A 20,019-nucleotide genomic window follows, 5' to 3' on the forward strand; every position below is an offset into this window, starting at 1 on the left:
TCCTCTTCCTACATTTGTTAAGTAATAAGTAAAGTAAAATTACAGGATTGCATACCGCTATATATTCTTTTATCATATGTATGTCACTGAAATCACCAAGAAATTTATGCCTACAGGAAAATTAGAACACATGGTTTTACTACGCGATTCACAAAGTAGAATGGAATAAGCCCATTTACTTTAGATGTGTGGCATTTTTTCAGTATTAACTGTTGAATTTTTCAGTTTACTTTCCAGTATCTTCAGTTAACATAAATACTGATAAGTAGCATTTTTGAGCAGCTAATTACCAGTCAATTTCATTCTGCCTTTTCCCAGGCCACTCAAACTGAATTGAAAACAGAGAGTTCGCATTTCAGTTTTGAAGAAAATCAAGAAAGATAGCTTACCATCTTCAGGAATGGAGTTGACATGTCGTAATTATAAGCACCTTTATCCTTTAGGATAAGAACATGAGCAGAGTCAATTATCACTTTCTTCAAGTTCATTATTGAATGGAAAAGCCTGTTAAAAATTTTAAAGTCTTCATTAGTTTTCAGTTGTTTTTATTCAATGTGATAACACGAAAAATTCACAGAATTCAGAAGTTCTGAGTTACAGAAAAATGAATGTCATTTTCAGTATCAGTATAGCATGAACTTAAGAACAGCCAGTTGCAACGGCTGACCAGACTGCAAAATGCAGAAGTATTCTGAGTATCATTATATTCACACCTTGAATACTAAAAATAAGGTACATCTGCACCCCATTGTTATACTACAAAATGTATGCCTCAAAATACCAAGTACTTTTTCAAAATGCTAATCTTAGGAAAGTTTGTGTTTTATGTCTGATTTCCAGTATCTATAGTGGAGGCAAGTCTGAAATGCTGGCCACAAAATCAAGATTGTGTTTCAGTAGGGCTAGAAAAACAATCAGAAACACAAAATTTAAATTACTACCATTATTTCCATTGCTTCAACTGACACAATGTTTACACATTCTGAAATAGACACATGTAATTTTATTTCTAAAATGAAAAAGCCTTTATTTTGCTCTCTCATAACTGAGTGCATTGCACATGTTTATAGTTTGCTTTAATAGATAAATTGCACATGTTTATACCTATGCTTTAATAGATAAATTAACAAATTTATGGAATTTAAAAATACTCGTTATAAAAAAATTAGTTTTAACTGAGAAAGAGTATTTTAGAGGCATTTAAAATGATAACATGTTTAACAGACATGCTCTACCATCAATCATCTACCATTATCTACCTCAAATTTACTAGCGCTTAGCATTCCAATATGTAACAATTTTCTGAACAAATGTATAATTAAAGCATACCATACACTCTTCAAAGAAATTCCATGAAGTAGCTAGAGGAGTAATTTGTCCATACTAAGACAGCAACTAGCCACCAGATATAACAGCAATAAACAACATCAGACAAATGAAGCAGAAGATTAGCAACATGAAAAAGATTTCACACACTGAAAAACGGTAGGTTACAGAGGATGTAATATCTTCCAAGGAATGTAAGCTGAAATTAGCATGTCTCTTGATAATTGCTTAGCACAGGCAGATATAAAGTGTTCTTCTATGCAACAGTTACTGCATGAAATAATAGCCCTGTTATTAAAGAACTCTCAGTATGACATCTACCTAGCTTCCTTTGAAGACTCAGAAATTTGGTTTGGACATCAAATTCTTACTTCAGAGGATCAAAAAAATATTTCATAACTGAGGAGCATGGGCAGCCAAATCCACTTGTCTTGTGGAGCAACACTACACTTTCAGTACCAAGTATAGTGCTAGCTATAGCAAATCTGTATCTCTGAAATAAATATTTTTGTTTTTAAAAAGCAAAAGGAAAGATTTAAGTTTACATATGTATAATAAATTACCTGGTGCCATAATCCACAACTACCCAGTCTTTAGATGTTCCTGTAATAGCATCATGATGCTGAAAGAGTCCAAGGTTCCTCCTAGCTTCTGTCAGCAATTTATAGTTATCCACTGAAGGAAATACACTCATCTTCTCAGATTTACTGGACTGTACCAAAGCCATGGAGTAGAGGATTTCAGCTGCCCTGGAATTGCAGAGAAGAATACAATATTTATGTAAGTTTAAAAAGCAAAGAGCAACACACGTTTTACCTGAAGAATAACTGAAGTTTTTACATCTTTCCTCACATCTAGTTCTGAGAGTTCTTTAAACCTTAATCTTGTACTTTTTAGTCCGTTTCTAGCTTCAAACAGTTAAAAATCATTGCTGCACTTCATCATCATTTTACACCTTGTAAGCCTCCTGCAAATCTTCAGTGTAGGAAAATATAGCTTTAAAGTAAAAATGTGACAGTACAAAGCAACATACCATTTTCCTAAATGTGTGAGGTACACAGATCTTAACTTAAAATGACAAGGATAGACTGCCTTAGAGGAAACATGCAATTTCCATTTCAAAAAACAACTTACTAAACAAATTTTACTTAAAGTAACATAGTAATCTGTACACTCTATGTAATATCTATTCTGCCATGTGTACTTTAAGCAAATTAAATTCTCCTAAATACTTAGGCAGTTCATGCACCTGTTCACTACACATCCACCTGAACGGTAAGAACACTAGATTAAAAAAACCTTAGACTGAACAGAATGTAGAGCCCTTTTCTCCTATTTCTTATGCAAAAGCCTAGCACTAAAATACTATTAGGTTCTCATTTGCTTTACAAGAATCTAAATTTGCTTTACAAAAGAACAGCCCTCTAATTGCCAGCCATTATGAATATCTGACTAAAAAAAAAAAGCCTGTAAAAATTCTGGGAAACCATCTGTTAACTTTTTTTCCTATCTCCTTTTCCTAAAACATTATACTTCTGTTTTTTCAGTCTGAAAACGGTCATATCCTTTTCAAACTTTATTTGCATTTAATGAAGGTTTCTCAAGTGTTTGAATAAAACAAGTTGAAACAGGTTGATGTTATACAAAGCAAAATAACATACACTCTTGAAACAAATGTAAAACTAACTTCTAAACATGTAAATAAAAACAAAATTAGAAAAAAGGAAAATACATTCATTTTTATGTTTACCCAAGCTATCAGAGAATGTATGTGTTCCAATTTAAACTAGGCACAACAAATTTTAAAATCATTCTCAACTTAGGTTTTCAGACCATGCATTAATATTAACTATTAACATGAAAAAGACATCTGGATTCACTTTAGTCTCTTTGTCTTTATACATCGCATAGGTGACATGTAAAAGCTGCAACTAGCATGTATCAAACTGAAAAAGGTACACTGTACATGTAATAGCTCAATTCACCTTCATGTTGTCAATATTTGAGGAATAGGATGAGATTTTGCTCTTACGGATAAAATAACTGCTCAGAAGCTACACACAAAATAAAAGTGTTAAAAGTTCTGATTGCTTTTTTTACTACTAATGTACTTAAGCTTAATGACTGTGACTTTAATGTTGCTTAGTGAAAATTCCTATATCTATGCATTCCTCCTACTTTGTTCTATTACAGCTTAATTTGAAAGGAAAACAAGTATATTGTAGTTCAAAAGGCATCAGATGCACATTCAACTAGTGGATAATGCCTGTCTGAAATGGTTGGTTTGTTGTTTGTTTTTTTCTTTTTTTTTTTTTTTTAAATTGGCCTAGTCACTAAACACCAGCCCAACTGTAGCTATGAAGCAGAAAACACAAAAAAATTTAGTCCTCAAAATACAAGTCAGATCTCTCTCCCCACAATACACCTCAAATTATTAGTTTGTTTGTTGGGTTTTTTTTAATAGGTAAGTTCATTATTTATAAACAAGGTAACAACCTTAAAACCAAAAGAAATAACATCAAAATGAAGCTGTATAGTAAACATATTTTCAGTTCATATTGTTTCCAGAACTTCATATTAAATCCATCCCGTCTACAAGGAACATTTGAACACTTTTGCCTTTCAGGGAAATAACTGACTTTGTTTTACAGATCTATTCAGTGCACCAGTCTCTTAGATGCAGAATTTTCCTTTCAAGTCTCAACACTATTCTAAAATTAGAATGGCTCAACAGTCAAAGATGAAAGACACTTGTGAAACCACAAGAAACAAATTAGAGAACACTTCAAATTCTAAGTAAGCATTACCTCTCTCTAATATCTTTCCATAAAAGCTGTATAAAAGCCTTGGTTTTCTCACCTCTATTTCAAACTACAGCAGATTACCTAAAATAGTTACCACAGATTTTCCACTTTATTGTAATTTGTCACTGTATCTCTACCTGATGGGACACTGCAAATAGACAAAAGTTTGCTTTACTGATTGCTCAAAGCCTACACTAGGCTGGGGTTTTTTGCAGACTTCGCATAATTTTTGCTGGATTACATCTGTAAAAATTGAAATCACAAAAGGCATTCCTAATTCATCTCCAACTACGATGTTCTTTGCATCTTTTTGTTATTACATTAAACAAACTTCTGGTCACTGATTTTATCACCACCAAACTACTTCAATCCATCCATCTCACATAGGATTAAAAAATCAATTGTATCTCAAATCAGCATTGATGTCATTCTCCATTATAAAATCCTTGAACTTTCATGCACTTTCTTTAATGCACGAATCCAAAACTACTTTAAAACCAGGAAAAACCCAAACAACCAACTCTTCTTTCTTAGGTGTCCTGCCATCATAGCAGGTCTGGAAGTTGAACATTGCTAACAAGTAGTAGTGAAGTACTTCTTAATCCTGGTACTGCTGGAACCTAAAATCATTCATCCTTGGTAAAGAATACACACATTTAATCCCCGTTCATAGTTCATTCCCAGATACACACATATATATACACACACATACACACTAAATAGATAAATGTAAGTTAGATCAAAAAGGACTATGTAAAAATTAATCACTAGGCTGGATTATTAACCAAATTATTATTATTAATCAAATATGATCACAATCTATTCCTCTGACTTTAAAGAAAACCAGAAAGACAAAACCCAAAATTCTGCTGTTTTTACAGCTAATATACTATCCTTGAAATTCTCCAAGTCTCTGAAAGCAAAACTGCCAAAAAAACTGATATTAAACTGACAAGAACACATCTCTACATTTTGTTCTTACATGTTATTCATGGATAACAATGAAGGCTGAAAAATTTCCCAGATACATTTTTAGAAATGTGCTTTGCTTTAATTCATAAGACTAAAGGTTTAGTTTTGTTCCAGAGGTTCTTTATCTGTAAATCTAGCACCTTTTCCAGAAGTAAAGGTAACCGAAATTCTTACATGAAGGAATATTTTAACAGTGTGAAGTTGTAAATACTACCCATAAACTTTAAAGCAATTCATATGAAGTTTTCCACAAAGTAATAAAAACCAGAAAAATTATACCATACACAGTTAAAATTTTTGAGAAAATAAACTATAACTAAGCTAAAAGAAAATTCTGGGTGCATTTTAACAAACAGAAAGGAATTTAGGCCCAAGTATGAAAAACAATTAAGTAGGGAATTCAGTTTATAAGGACATCTGTGCTGTTTTCTGTACATCTTGTCTTTTCCAATAGCAGTATTAAACAAGGTTGTTTTCACTGAAAATCAAAGATTCTTATGATAAACAAGCTAATGAGAACAGAGGTAATTAGTATTTATAATGTTGATACAATGAGTACAAAATAAAATGCTTCTAAAAATCATATTCCTAGTCATTCTTGATACTCTATTTGTAAATTATTTCTGAATAGTTGTCAAACTTCCTAACTACAGTTGGCTTTATAAATGCCCTATTTGTAATCTTCTGTCATTCTTGGATTTGTACATAAATTAAGCTTAACACTTGTAACATTCCAAATTTCTGATTAAAACACTGTAAAAGTCACTTCTTTGAAGGCTTCTCCTTACTACATTATTTTTACATTCTTCTGCCAAAGGGATTCTAGCCTTGCTTTTTGTCATTCCTTTTAGCTTTGGTCTCATTTTTCTTCTCCTTCCTGACAGTCTTTGGCTTCTTTCCTCCCTGCTTTCCTACTTGTGAAACTGTGTGAAGCTTGCTGGCCTTCAAAGTTATGTTACACAGTCTGTTCCCTAACACTTTTCTGTTCTCAAGCCCTTGACTTCACTTCTCCTTACACACTTCAGTCTTTCTGCTGCTTTCCTTTCATCAGTAATTTTCCTGATTTCCTCAGGCCTCTGTATTCTTATTGTGCAGAGAGGAGTCTAGAAAAATCTACTTTCGTTACAAGAAAAACATACTACAGAGTAGCTGTGTCTCAAGTTTGCAAAGCCTCCACTTTACCAAAGACTTGATTCATTGGAAGAAGCAAAACAAATTCTGCTAGATGCAGGTTTCTCTTCTGAAAGGCACTTGTATCTGCCTCCAAACACTACTTTCCACACCTCTCTTGCTCCCTCCACTACTGCAGCAGTCATTACAACACACACACACAAGAAAAAGTTGTAAGAAATCCTTAAGGAAGGATTTCTCAGCAGTACAGAAGTTCTTCTCTGACAGAAAAAGGTCTGAACAGCATATAGAAGCACTACAATAGGTGTGTTTTAAAGGGTCCTTCCACACCACAAAAAATGTCTTTTGACTCATGATCCTTGGAAGAATAAACTTCTGGAAACAGAATTTCCAAGTTTTGGCAATAGATGAAATGTCCAGGGTTTACATCATATGCATCTGTCCCAGATCTCTTTCTGGAGCCTTAAAATACAGTTAAATCATTTTACAATATGTCTTACCTACTGCTGCTACAAGGGAGAACCACATAATTATTACATTACCAAAACTCATCACTAACACTTCTTCTTTAAAGACAATGCAAACACTTTTCAGCAGAGCACCACCTAACAATCTCAGATCACATGGCACAGTATTTCTGACTACTTCCCAACCGCCTCAACCCTTGTAAAATTCACACCTTTGTATTTCTCTCTAAAAGAGAGAAACACTCTCTAAAATAATGATCGATTGATCTGACAGCTACCCATATCCAATCTAGAAATAAAAAGCACACTACCTATTTTTCATGGAATCAGGACTTGCTGCTCACTTTAATAGTATTTTAGAACAATTTATTTGTTTGGATGGAAAAAATATTGTTATATTTCTGTGAGTTTACTAAAAAAACATACACAACTAATGCTTATAACAAGAACTACATTTAAGCTATCCTTAATGTAAGAAAATTTAAACTGTACATTTCAAAATTACTTTTCCATCTGTACAACAGATTTAGAATACTTATACATTCTTCTCTCCTGTGTGCCAAGACATATGTTATGAATTTACCGCAGGTAGGATTCCAGGACTCTATCCAGTCGTTTATAGAAGGGTCGTGATGTAAAGTATCCACTCCAGTAATGATGATCTCTGTCTGCATAGGTGAAGAAGTCTCCACTTAAAACAGGGAAAAATGAATTGCTGCTCTTCTCACCCACATTGCTTTCTTTGCGCAGAGCTTCAAAGTAATCGGATAAAGTCCCAAACTGAGCCTGAATGAAAGTTAAAATTACTACAACATAGTTCCATTTTCTTTATTTAGACATACGAAGAGAATGAATATGCTTTGTTTAATATACATTTCAGAAATATGCCATCTTCCAGCAGAATTATAGCAGAAATCCTATCCTAAAGAGCTTTAAAGTTTCCTTGCACACTTTTTAGACAAGCTGAATAGCTCTTCCAAAAGCATTTCAACTCAGTACAAGACACAGACCTGTTGGAGTGGGTCTACAGGAGTGCCCCAAAAATGATCAGAGAAATGAAACATCTCTGAGGAAAGGGTGAGACATTTGCTGTAGTTTAGACTGGAGAAGAAACGGCTCTGGGGAGACCTTATTGTGTCATTTCAATACTTAAAGAGAGAATTTAAGAAAGATGGGGATAGGCTTTTTTGTAGGGCCTATAGTAGCAGGACAAGGGATAATACTTTTAAACTAAAAGAGAGCAGATTTAGACTATATATAAGGAAGAAACTTTTTACAATGAGGGTGGTGAAACACTGGAACTGTTCAAGGTCATTTTGGAGGGGGCTTTGAGCAACCTGATTTAGTTGAAGATGTCCCTGCCCATTGCAGGAGGGTTGGACTACATGACTTTTAAAGATCCCTTCCAATTCAAACCAATCTAGGATTCATGAAATACAATTTTTATTTTTAAGTATAAATTGTTATCTAAAATACAAGCTAATTCTCAACAAATAAGGAAATGTTTTGTGTCTTGAGTAAGTCTCTAATACATGAGCTAAGCAATATCTCAGTATTATGTACATAGATGTCTGGACTAAATAAGAAACAACGTAATCCAACAAGAGCATAGTTGTCTTAATCCTGTGTTTTCAAACACTGTTGTGCTCCAGATCTCCAACATACGCTTAACCCAAGATGACTGTTGATAGAAAAATTAGCATTTGCTTTCAGAAGCTGGTTTTTTTAAAACTATGTACACAAAGAAATTGTGTTTAGAGATGCAACATGAGGAGCACAAAAAAATTCATTATATCCTAGTCATTTTTAAAAGTGCTCAGACAAATAAGGTAGTAAGAGCCCTTTACAGAGTAGGCTGAAAAGACAGTACCCTCAAGCTTGAGAGGTATGAAAAAAAGGGGGAATTAAAAAAGAGAAAGGGACTGATATCAGTGTTTCCAGCATTGAGAAATGTTGTTAAAGAAGGCATAGATGACAAGCTTGATTTTGAATGAAAGTGGAAAAAAAACTAATTGAAGTGAGAAGAACACAGAAGATCACATTACCACAAGTATCCTCATAATAAAATATAAATTAAATGAAGTCACTGTTTTCGGGGTTAGTGGTTTTTTTTTAAATTTATCTTTAACAACAAGCATTTGAAGTAGCATGCTACAATTTACAGCACCAGAAAACCAGCTTTTAGTAAAAAACTTTTTAAAGTGACTTGAAATATAAGGACTAGTACTGTGACAAATATCTGCTATTTCAACATTAAAAAATACCAAATCTAAAAGTATTCATTCTTCAAGATCATTCAGAAGATCCAAGTATCTGTTAGGTGGAAACAGTACAGTAACTTGCCACTTTCAATGGCAGTAGAGAAAGAGACATACTGCCACAGAAATCCAAATATTAGCGATCCTTGCCTTATCAGGCACTTCGAGGACACTTGGCCTCTGCCCTCACTATCATAGACACCTATAAGAAGAATGAAGGAGAAAAAGCAAACAAAAAAAATCAACGGGTGAAAAGAAATTTGGTATAGGTTACATCATGCTGAGTTACATCAAAAGAAGAAAACCTCACCAGAGAAACCAGCAAAGTTGAAAAAAATTTATTCTAACATTGGATGAGTGGAAACAGTGAAACAACCTGGTAGACTCTTCTATTGGCATATAAAAAGTCTCAGCTTAATTTATGCATGGTAGGTGTGAAGGAGATCTCCAAACAGGAGACTAAACTCCCTGAGACCAAGATATATCTATTACAAGTACTCTATCACATACTTTTAGGACCATAAAATAGTTCCTGGTGTGAGAATCTCAATGCTAACAGACATATCCACTAGATAAACATCTCAAATTTGTCTGAAAGGGTCAATCTTTTATAAGATCAAAAAGGCAGAGTATGCAGTACCTTGTGTAAGTAGTAATATCCTTAACATCTCAGCACTTAAGTAAGAAATGTGAACTCTTCCTTTACATAATCTCGGGTCTAGGCTTTTAGGAAGCTGAACATGGCCTGTAAATTGCCTGTGGAGTTACAGTCCATTAGGGAAAGTGCAGCAGAGTGTGAAAATTCCCTACCTAAGCTTGTATTTCCAAGCACAAATGACATCAGGTTAAAAAAAAAAACTCCAAACAACCTAACAAACAAAACCCAAACAACAAATAAGGGGAGGGGGGTGGGAAGTCGGGGGTGGCGGGGAAGAAATATAAAACCCAACTACGTAAATAAAATTAAAAGGAAACACACTCTGGTGCCAGCAGTGCTCCAGCTGAGCAAAGCACCTGAGGTATGAAGTGGATTAATCATATATTGCTTATCTTTTTGTCTGGGTATTAAGAACCAGAAAAAGGATGGATACTTCTGTGAGGACTTCAAGGGATGGTGTGATTCCCAAGGCCTTAAGACAGGTGGGCAAGCCAGGGCTAATGAAGCAGACTCTTAAGAGTCCTTGACAATGGGCTGAGCAGAACCTTTCAGATAAGGATCTTTCAGATGCCTCTGGACAGGAGTCGTCCTTGAAGAATGACATCAGAGCTAGAGCCTTCAGTTTTCCTCCTAGAGAAAAAAATCATCCAGACCAGGATAGTAGAAATGGAGACCTGCAAACTATACCCATTTTTGAGGAGAGTAAAGCTGGTGATAGCAGAAAGCTTGTCATTTAGAAGATGGGCTTTAAATTTAAACAGAGTATTCTCCAAGTTTATCTCTCTCCACTAAGACACAGCACGCATTCACATATATTATGTCACCCACATCCCACAGGAAATATGCAAAATCCAGCTCTCAGAGAAGCTGTCTTCCCAAGACATCATCTGCTTTATGCATAACACAAGTCCAGAAGTCAGCAGGAAGAACTAACACACTACAGGCACTACTTAAATCTGCAATTAGAGGAACATGAGGTGGTCTCAGAAAAGGTGAAGAAAAAAAGGTGCACAAACAAAACATGGGTTCAAAAAGCCTAAATGTGGAAGCAGCAATAGTGTACTCTCATGTGATACTCAAGAAAAAAAAAGGTTGTGTTCCCCTCTTTCTTATTCTCATGATGAAAGATGATGAAAAGGTGCCTGAATACAAAGAACATCTATAGTACATGAAGTCTCCAAAGTACTCAGCTTACACATTAGAATGTATTAATGTGCGTATTAACACTCAAACTTAACAATTGAAGTGATATCCAATAACTGTGCTAGTATATTCAGTCCTTTTGTAGCCAGGTCTATCTCTTAAGATTTTAATGTATTCAACAAAATGTGCTAGCAGTGGCGCCTCTTAGGATTTTTTGTTTGTTGCTTTTGGGACATAAAACCAAGAAGACTCAAGCACAGCAAAAAAATTCACTCAAATTTCTAAGAAAATACAACAGTTTTAAATAAGAAAGCCTGCAAGCCTCAAATAACAATGCCTGAAGCCTGTGAAAACAACAGTACTATGAAAACAATTAAACTTAATAGCTGTTCTCTAAAATAATTTAGTTTGGATACTTTTTATAGTTTTCAAGCAGGTGTTATTAATAGCAAAGTTTTCATTTTGGTGAGGAGGTGGCAAAGGTAAAAAATATGTAATCTGCCAAGACAAACCAGTCTGTTGTTAGAGTACATAAAGCTCCACAGTTTCAAAAAAACCCAACAAAAACCTACAACTTTTTTCCATGTAGAATCTCAAGATTCCAAGAAATACTGTTTTCTCCACAAACCAGAGAAAGTGTTGCATTTACCTTCACATGCCACTCAGGCTGAGAGTTCATATAATCAAACAGCTTCTGATAATTCTGGTACTGCTGATCCCATTCTGAGCTCTCAGCATAACGGAAATCATCCCCTAGTGGAGCCAACAGAACTTTAGTACGGAAAAGCTTTGACTTCTTTCTGTATTGATCTAAAATCATCCAAGCCCTTGAGGGAGAAAAAAAGAAAGCAATTTAGAAAACAGAAGAATAAGGGTCAGCATTTGATGAAACAATTCTTGTTTTGCGTTAGGCTGACCCTAAACAAGACAAGACATAGAAAACTCTGCTATCTCATTTTGCAACAAAAAAGCTGGATGCAATCCCCCACAGTGGGATGTATCACATTCAACCTACTATTGTTGCAAACACTATGCTAAATAATTTCTCCTAATAAGCTTATCAAGGTCCATCTCAAACAGTAGGGCAGTCTTCATCAATTTGTTCCTATGCTTAAACTAACCTTCAGTTTAAATTATGTTTACCTGATTTATATTTAGCTAAGAATCATAATCCTCTCCAGCCCTTATTTACAATAATAAGTAAGCTCTTCTCATCCCCTCTGGTAATTCCCTTGGATATTTTGCTTCTTATCTTCATGTCCTTGACAGAAAAGCTGTCTACAAATTAAACTTTGAGGAACTCCAGCCTTGGAAAAAAAAAATTCTGGAGGAATTTAACTACTGATAGTCACTGTTCCCCCTTCAGCCAGCTTCTTGCTGTCTAAGAGACAGCCCTCTTAAGCTTTAAGTACATGTCCTGAAAAATTAAACCCACTGATTTTCTGCTTTTGACCTTTAAAAAAACCCCAAACAAAATACTCACACACACAGAAAAAAGGCAGTAAAATTATCCTTTGGCACTTAGTAACTCTTTGGCAGGTAAAATACCAGTTTTGTCATTAAGCAACAATATATTAAAAGCTACAAGTCTGATGTCTTGTGTTACTGGAAAGGTCCATTTCCTTCCCTCTCCCTCCCAGGCACAATCACTATCGAAATCTTCAGATGCTGATCCTCTCTAATTAAAATTTTTGAAATAAATTTAGTCGGGAGCATGAACCATAGTAACATATTTAAGAAAACATGAATATAAATTACAAAGTTTTAAAAAAGAAATAGCAGCAAGATCCAGATTCTAGTGAGCTTTTTGTTTCCACAAGAATTTTTGATAGATGGCCTACATTCAACTCATACTCTTGAAGGTCTGTTATACAAAAATCTATGTGAGAACTGAATCTAGTCCAGTATATTTGAAACCCGTATTTCTTTAACCATCAAGTCAGGGTTTATTTATGAGATTATAAAAGTATTGAGTGAACATGAGGTCTGACTATATAGAGGAGGGAGAAAGGGTGCACAACAGTATCTTTAGTTAAGGATCTATGCAATTCTGCTGAGACTAGAATAGACCCAAGTAGCAGCTACCCCCACTTCTCTGTATATAGTTTGATTATACATCAGATTACCAAGTATTTATGCTTGAATTAATGTTTTCTGTAACTTTCAACAGGTTGCAAATTTAAACAGAGAGACTTCCTTTCCACATAACTAACAGAACAATTGGCATAACACAAGATTTTGCAATTCTATATTCTAAGAAGCCAGCCTAACACAGCTTTTCCACATGCAGCCTATGGTTGGAATAAATTTTTGGTTTTATACAATCAAAAGTTCTGGGAATTGTACACAAAACACATTTCGTACTTCTCAATATTCACAGCAACCCTAATTGAACAAGAAGAAAAAGAAGTTGGCAACACTTAAGTACATCAACATTGTCAGTACCACCCCAAGAACATTTTCCGTCTTTCTTTGGGAAGCTTTAAGATTGCCACTGAATGCTTAAGACCTTTCACAAATGAAAAAAACCCCTTCATACTGCAAGTGTGATCTTTTAATGCAAAAATTCCAAGTACTTGGCTAAAACATATCAAAACAATTAATGCTGCTCGTTTTGCGCCTTCCTGTGTCAAAGGAGGAGGAGCAGTAGCCACTTAAGACTCTGTGGGAATCACAAGAAATTTTGCAACAGCTATAGCAAGTCCTATGTGACAGTTTTGACAGTGGTCATGGCTTCACAGTCCCTACTACTTTAGACCATACAGCACATGAAGCATTAGGGACTCACTCTTTGCACAATTATCTCAACTAGAAAACAAAACCATTTGGTGGATTGGTAATTTTCTATTCTGGTAAATTTGTGGAGCAGATGGCTAAGCAGACAGGATAAGTACTTTCTATGAGAGTGATCTCAGATTCACAGATTCTTGAGGTCAGCAATCACAAATGTTAACCACCAGTGTCACATCAGCAATGTAATTCTGAATGCCAGTTGCATGTTTTGCAATGTGACCAACCATAAAGCTCAAGGGTAAAATTAGGCTCTTGAACAGCAGGAGCTGAAGGGCAGAGTCCATTTTCGACTCTGAAGCACGTAACTTGCAGTACGGACAACAACACAACTCATTCCCATTCAAGGAACAAAAAACAATAGCTGTTTTTTCTTGCTGGTGTGAAAACCTAGAATTTCAGCATGAGAACATACGGACGAGGATGAAGCTGCAAAACAGGGCAAGTGCAACAGCAATCTTTATAAGCTAAGCTGTTATGAAGTGTAATTTAAAAAGTACAGGCTTTCAATTAGGCTGCTGTTTCATTTCTTCCTATCAAATCACAACTAAAGAGTAAGGCAATGATAAATCCAACAGCTACTAGTCTTATATTTTCAATTCAATATCTCTTCAGTATATATGTATGGCTGTAATAGTATTGAAATCAAAACCAACAGTCCCAGCTGAGTATTCAAGATCTGTGTTTTACTAATTCTGTTGGCAGCTTTAGCACTGAAGAAAGGTCAGTAATTTAAACCTTTGCTCTAAATTAATCAAGAGCGTATCAAAGACATTTTTCAGATCCATGTGGTGCAGATCTGTATTTTTCTAGTCTTAAAAAACAAAGCAATCAGAAATGAGAGACTGTTTAATTAGTGCACTACAAACCTTTAACCTTGGAAAGCTTATGATGTAAAGATAGGTTTTCTTATTACTTCTCAATCTTGTACATCTCCTTGTCGTAACTGTAAAACTTGTACTGTTATGGAGGTCAGATCAAAGAAGTTTTTAGTTGCCTACAATATTCCAACTTTTCATAAAATATGAGTAGTGTTTTTAGCATTCTACACCAAAACACTACTTCCTATGTTTTAGTGGATTTATTTGAAACTACAATCTCAAAGTATGGTTCCTGTGTTCCTTCCAGTGTTCCAAATGTAGGTAATGCAGGTTCACAACCTGAAGACCATGTATTAGTTTGACTTTTTGCTTGTTAGGTATGATCTACCATACTGATGTTTCAGGTCTTTTTAGACACGAAAACTGTTTTTAGCTGCCAAAAACTGATGCAAAAGATTAAATTTCCCTCTACAACTACCTGAAAGGAGGTTGCAGAGAGCTGGGGATGAGTCACTTTAACCAAGTAACAAGCAATAGGACAAGAGGAAATGGCCTTAAGTTGTTCCAGGGAAGGTTTAGACTGGATATTAGGCAGCATTTCTTTCCAGGAGGGGTTGTTAGGTGTTGGAATGTGCTGCCCAGGGAGGTGGTGGAGTCCCCATCCCTGGAGGTGTTTAAGAGTCGGGTTGATATAGCTCTGAGGGATATGGTGTAGATGGGAACTGTCAGTGTTAGGTTAACGGTTGGACTGGATGATATTCAAGGTCTTTTCCAACCCAGATGATTCTGTAAAGTTTCGAAGACCTTATTGAGATGATGATCTCTGACTTGATCATACTTTCACTACATACCTACCCTAATTCTTTTATTGTTTGATTTCATATGACGTGGTGAAAGAACCATTATTTTTACAAGGTCTAATTTTGATTGTTATGCAAAGGTTATATCTTTAAGTGCAGGGATGTGATAAGTACCTAAAGGGGGCCAACAAGAAAGCTGGAGAGGTACATTTTACAAAGGTATGTAGTGATCGGACAAAGGGTAACAGTTTTAAACTGAAAGAGGGTTCATTTAGATTACATATAAAGAAGAAACTCTTTACTGTAGGGTGGTAAGACACTGGAACAGGTTGCCCAGAGAGGTTGTGGATGCCCCCTCCCTGGAAGTGTTCAAGGCCAGGGTGGTGGGGCTCTGAGCAACCTGATCTAGTGGAAGGTGTCCCTGACCATGGCAGGAGGTTGGAGCTAGATGGTCTTTAAGGTCCAACACTAACCGTTCTATTATTTTTTGACTTCTAATTAAAACCCCAAATCCTTAAAAAGCATTCCAAGCAGGCTCTCCTCATTACACTTAGAGCCTATATGTTCCAGGAATTTTTTAAACAAGCTGTTACTCCCCTACAAACATTCATCTCAGCTAATGGGATACATATTCAAGACTTCTTTTACAACTTCGATTTAAAGACGTATGAGCTTCCCCTCACATTTGATAAGCACTGTGCATGTCATAATGATTCTTCTTAATAGAATAGCTTATGCTCTTAGCTAATACTCTGCTTTTCTCCTGTCACATACAGCTTTAATTTTTCTACTTTTAAAGAAAATAACTTCTTCGTATCATTCCAATTTCTACCTTAAAATATGACAATTGTGATATATTCTGTTTTATTTTGGTTCTATCTTTGATTAAATTTTGTAACCCAATTTTACTGACAAAGTGTTCGGGATATTTGGCAAAATTCATACTCAGAAAAAGGACATGCAGACAATCAGAAAAAGGACATGCAGACAATCACTGGATCATCATCACTAAGACTAGAACTTAAAAGTCACTCTGCTATCCTTAATACATTTGTTACACTCAGCAGCAATTTGCAACAATTGTAAACACCTACCTAAATTTCAAACTCTTGAACCTGGGGATTGTTTGAAAGCCTGAAAATAGTAACAGGACTGTAGAATATAATCTTTTTCTGGAAAAACCTTTAGCAGTTCTATTCTCCCTTTTTTCCTCCCCCCTTCTCCCAGAATTGAAAAGTAGTTTTGTAAAACTGTAAACTTGGTTCCTACCCATGGCACTGCAACCTGGTGTTTCTATTTGAAAAATAAAATTGATGTTAATATGATTTCTGTCTCCCAGACACAGGACTCCATTTAAAATGTACACTTCAGGAAAACTAGGCCACAGATTGCCAAGTTTTGCAAGGATATCCTATGGAACATATCTCACCATTTGCAGTTACAGCACACTACAACATGTTCCTGAAGACTTCTGCTGGCAGGAGACAGATGACTGTCTACACATAAAATTTGCAAATAATACAGTAAACCAGTAATATGACTCATGTATCATGAACGGAAAAGAAAAAAAATCTAATGCACCTTCCTTAATTATAACCTGTCTTCAAATTTCACTGTCAATTATGTTCTGAATATATGAACAAACACTAGGTTAAGTAATAGGTATTATTTTCCCAGTACAAGTTTCTTTTAAAAACTATATAACTTCACCAAACTATGCTACATATAAACTTTGACCAGCATGTTACTTTTTTTAAAAAACTTATTACCTTGCAGAATATGTAAAAACTATACCTGTGTTGAACATTTCCAGCATGAATAGCTTCTGGTGGAACTCTCCATGGACAGCTTACTCTTCCTCCAGGAAGACGTTTGAAATCAAACTGGCAGCAGATTTTTGGATCTGGACCACAAGTATGAGGAACATCATAGCTATAGAAAGGCATCATATGACAAAGGATATCTGTACTGGATCCCAAATCTGGAATTAAATACATAGAGCACACCACTAAATCAGTTCCATGTTCTTAATCCAAAAATTGTATCAAAAACATCAGATCAAGACAATTCCTTGCTTTGAATATCCATACCTGGAATCTAACTTTGTATGTACCTTACCTATAGAGTCTAAAGGCAGAGATACAACCAAGACTGGAATGTTGCAATCAGGCACCAGTTGATTGAGAAAGACAGGAACAAAATATCAGGTTTTTTTTACTCAGATAAATCTCATTATTTCTGGAATTTTAGATGTGAACAAAACAGATCTTTTATACTTCAAGTGAATCAAAAAAAAAAAAAAAACCCAAACAAAAAAAAACCAAAACAAGAAAACCTAAACCAAAGCAAAATCAAAACTCAACCACCCTGCTGTCATTACCTCATTAGAAAAACACTTGAATTGGTTAGCCTTAGCATTATCTTAATTTCTTGAACACATAACTTCAATACATTAACAATAAGAGTCTACATACTTGTAGATAGATTCTGTGTGCTTCTACATAAATTACATATAATTCCATGCACATCTGAGACCATCTTTGCTATCCTAACTTTTTAATCTGGTCAGTCCATCCCCTAAAGTTTAACCCACCCGGAGCAGAAATCTACACACATTTTCTCCAGCCTCAAAATGTCTTTCAAAATTTACCTTTAAAGAGAGCCTTAAGTTCTCATAGAACTTAGGAGAACCTTAGGTTTACTTTCTGCTGAAACCCCTAAATGCCAATTACCTCTTTCCAGCACTAACAAATTGTAATTTTATGCTGAAAAAAAGGTATGAGTGCTGTATTATAGATGCGCCACAGAACCTGGCTCCTAAGTATGTGAAAAATACATATGAAAACACTCTTCAAAACCTTAACAGCATAAGTCTTCACAGTTTCAATCCAGACCTTTTGTTCAAAAACTCCTATTTTACTACTACTTCCTTATAACTAAAAGGCAATATTCCACAAATAGATGCACTTACTTTTCAACTACAGGAGTTCTCTATCTCATGTACATCTACACATTATGCCATCTACACATCTACACATTATCACATCTATGTATTAAGCCATGTGAATGTGCAGTGATCTTTGATAAGCGATCTGTTTTGAAAAGCCTTCTTTTGAAGCCCAAACACTAGACCATATCGCACATGTGATTTACATATGCAACTATTTAGGAAAAAGGCCCAACAATTAAGCATTCTGTACAATGAGTGGCATACACTAACATTCAAAGAACAATTTCTGAAGTGTTCGTATCTGACAAGCTCTTTCACAGTAGTATGTTTTCCTCAAGTCAAGCTTACTGTGCAGCAGATTGCTTTCTCTGAATACCCTCCTTCCTAGAATTTCTGACTAAAAACATAGAGGAACTAAAAAGCTTCAAAATCACCACCACACTGAATTATAGGTACTAAATACATTTGTTTGACCCTGTATTGATAAAGCAGAGGCATATTACCTTACTTTAAACAAAAGAAAGACCAAAACTTCAACTACATGCATTCATCATACAGCTTACTGGCATGCTGGTACAGTACAAAGCAAAGCAAAATAATCATAAATATACATTCATTTACAGAGACATCAGTTTGCTAATGTATAATCACTACATTACTGAAGAAAAATTTCATACTCTATACTGTATAAATAATCCCAAAAAAGCAATTGTATTTATTCTAAGAGTAAGGTTTTAGATGAGAATTTCATTGCAAATTAAAATGGTGAAATGCTTTTAATCCACTTTTCTGACTAAAGATAACCTATAAATTTCAAGTCCACAAAAGCTACTCTAACTAATGACAGTAATATGTCACACCAGCTGGTTCCTTGAAAGTTTCTTCCATAGTAAGAATGCAAAAAAACAGACTGAAATAAACATTCACTTTTTACTTCCTCCCCTCCAGCCAAAAGACACATTCCTTCTCCACTTTATTTTCACATAGTAGGAGTAAGAGGAAGAAAACAAATAAGTGAGAAAAGGAAAAAAAAACACTCCACCCCATTTACTTTTTTTATAAATACTTGAAGCAATGTGAGAGAAGGGAAATAATAGGAAGTAAAAACACAAATGAAAATGAAGAAACAGGAAGATGAGAGGAACGATGGCAATAATACAGTTTTTATATTTAACCCCTTCCCTAACACACAGGTACTCACATTCCATTTCTGTCATTTTAAAAAAATGACAAAATCCCCCAAATTTAACCTAAATGAAAGACTTGAACAGAACTGCAAGTCTAGACTAACCTCTCTAAATAACCTCTCCTGTAACAATTTCCATAGTATTTATTCAACTTCTCCCCACATTGTACCTGTGTAAATTAACAAAATAAATTGACATCAAGGAAAAACATATACCCCAGTTCTGTCTCCAAAAAAATTCTAGTGTCTTCTGCATTGCAAAATGTTTTTTAATTGAGTAATGAACTCTCTGTATAAGCATATTGGAAAATCCTGCACGTTTCAGAAGGTAGGCCATTGTTGGTGAATGCCCAAAAGGATCGACTGCCCAACCAGACTTTGGTTTCACTCCTGTTGACAAAAGAAAAAAAGAAAAAGGGAAGAAAGCTTCACTTTTAACTCAAAGAAAGCTATACCAATATAATTCAAATCACATCATTAAATATAAAATTTCCAAGAAAATAAATTAAAATACACAACTGAGTATTAAACTTCCTGCAGAACACTCCCTGGAATTAACAAACTAGAATTAAACAGATAGTCAATTAACAACAACGACAAAAAAATCGAATGTCTTAGAGGCAAGGCATTCTAACTACATAAAACCTCAGAGATTAGTAGTCTACATTGATACACTATTTCAAGTGTGTCTCAAAAATCTTTACATGGAATCC

The 20,019-nt window shown here is 35.0% G+C and overlaps 1 protein-coding gene across 1 annotated transcript in view; it reads right to left on the reverse strand.

Moving 5' to 3' along the window:
- Nucleotides 1–20,019, reverse strand: part of MAN2A1 (mannosidase alpha class 2A member 1) — a 140,944-nt gene that overhangs the window by 76,725 nt on the left and 44,200 nt on the right. The window contains exons 6-11 of the mRNA XM_074931879.1: nucleotides 19,523–19,696; nucleotides 16,965–17,151; nucleotides 11,409–11,586; nucleotides 7,284–7,486; nucleotides 1,890–2,075; nucleotides 390–504 (exon numbers count right to left, since the gene is read on the reverse strand). Coding sequence (XP_074787980.1) covers nucleotides 390–504; nucleotides 1,890–2,075; nucleotides 7,284–7,486; nucleotides 11,409–11,586; nucleotides 16,965–17,151; nucleotides 19,523–19,696 — 1,043 coding nt within the window. The remainder of the gene's footprint in view (nucleotides 1–389; nucleotides 505–1,889; nucleotides 2,076–7,283; nucleotides 7,487–11,408; nucleotides 11,587–16,964; nucleotides 17,152–19,522; nucleotides 19,697–20,019) is intronic.

The sequence above is a fragment of the Athene noctua genome, chromosome Z, assembly GCF_965140245.1.
Source record: "Athene noctua chromosome Z, bAthNoc1.hap1.1, whole genome shotgun sequence".
In the NCBI taxonomy this organism is placed as follows: Eukaryota; Metazoa; Chordata; class Aves; order Strigiformes; family Strigidae; genus Athene; species Athene noctua.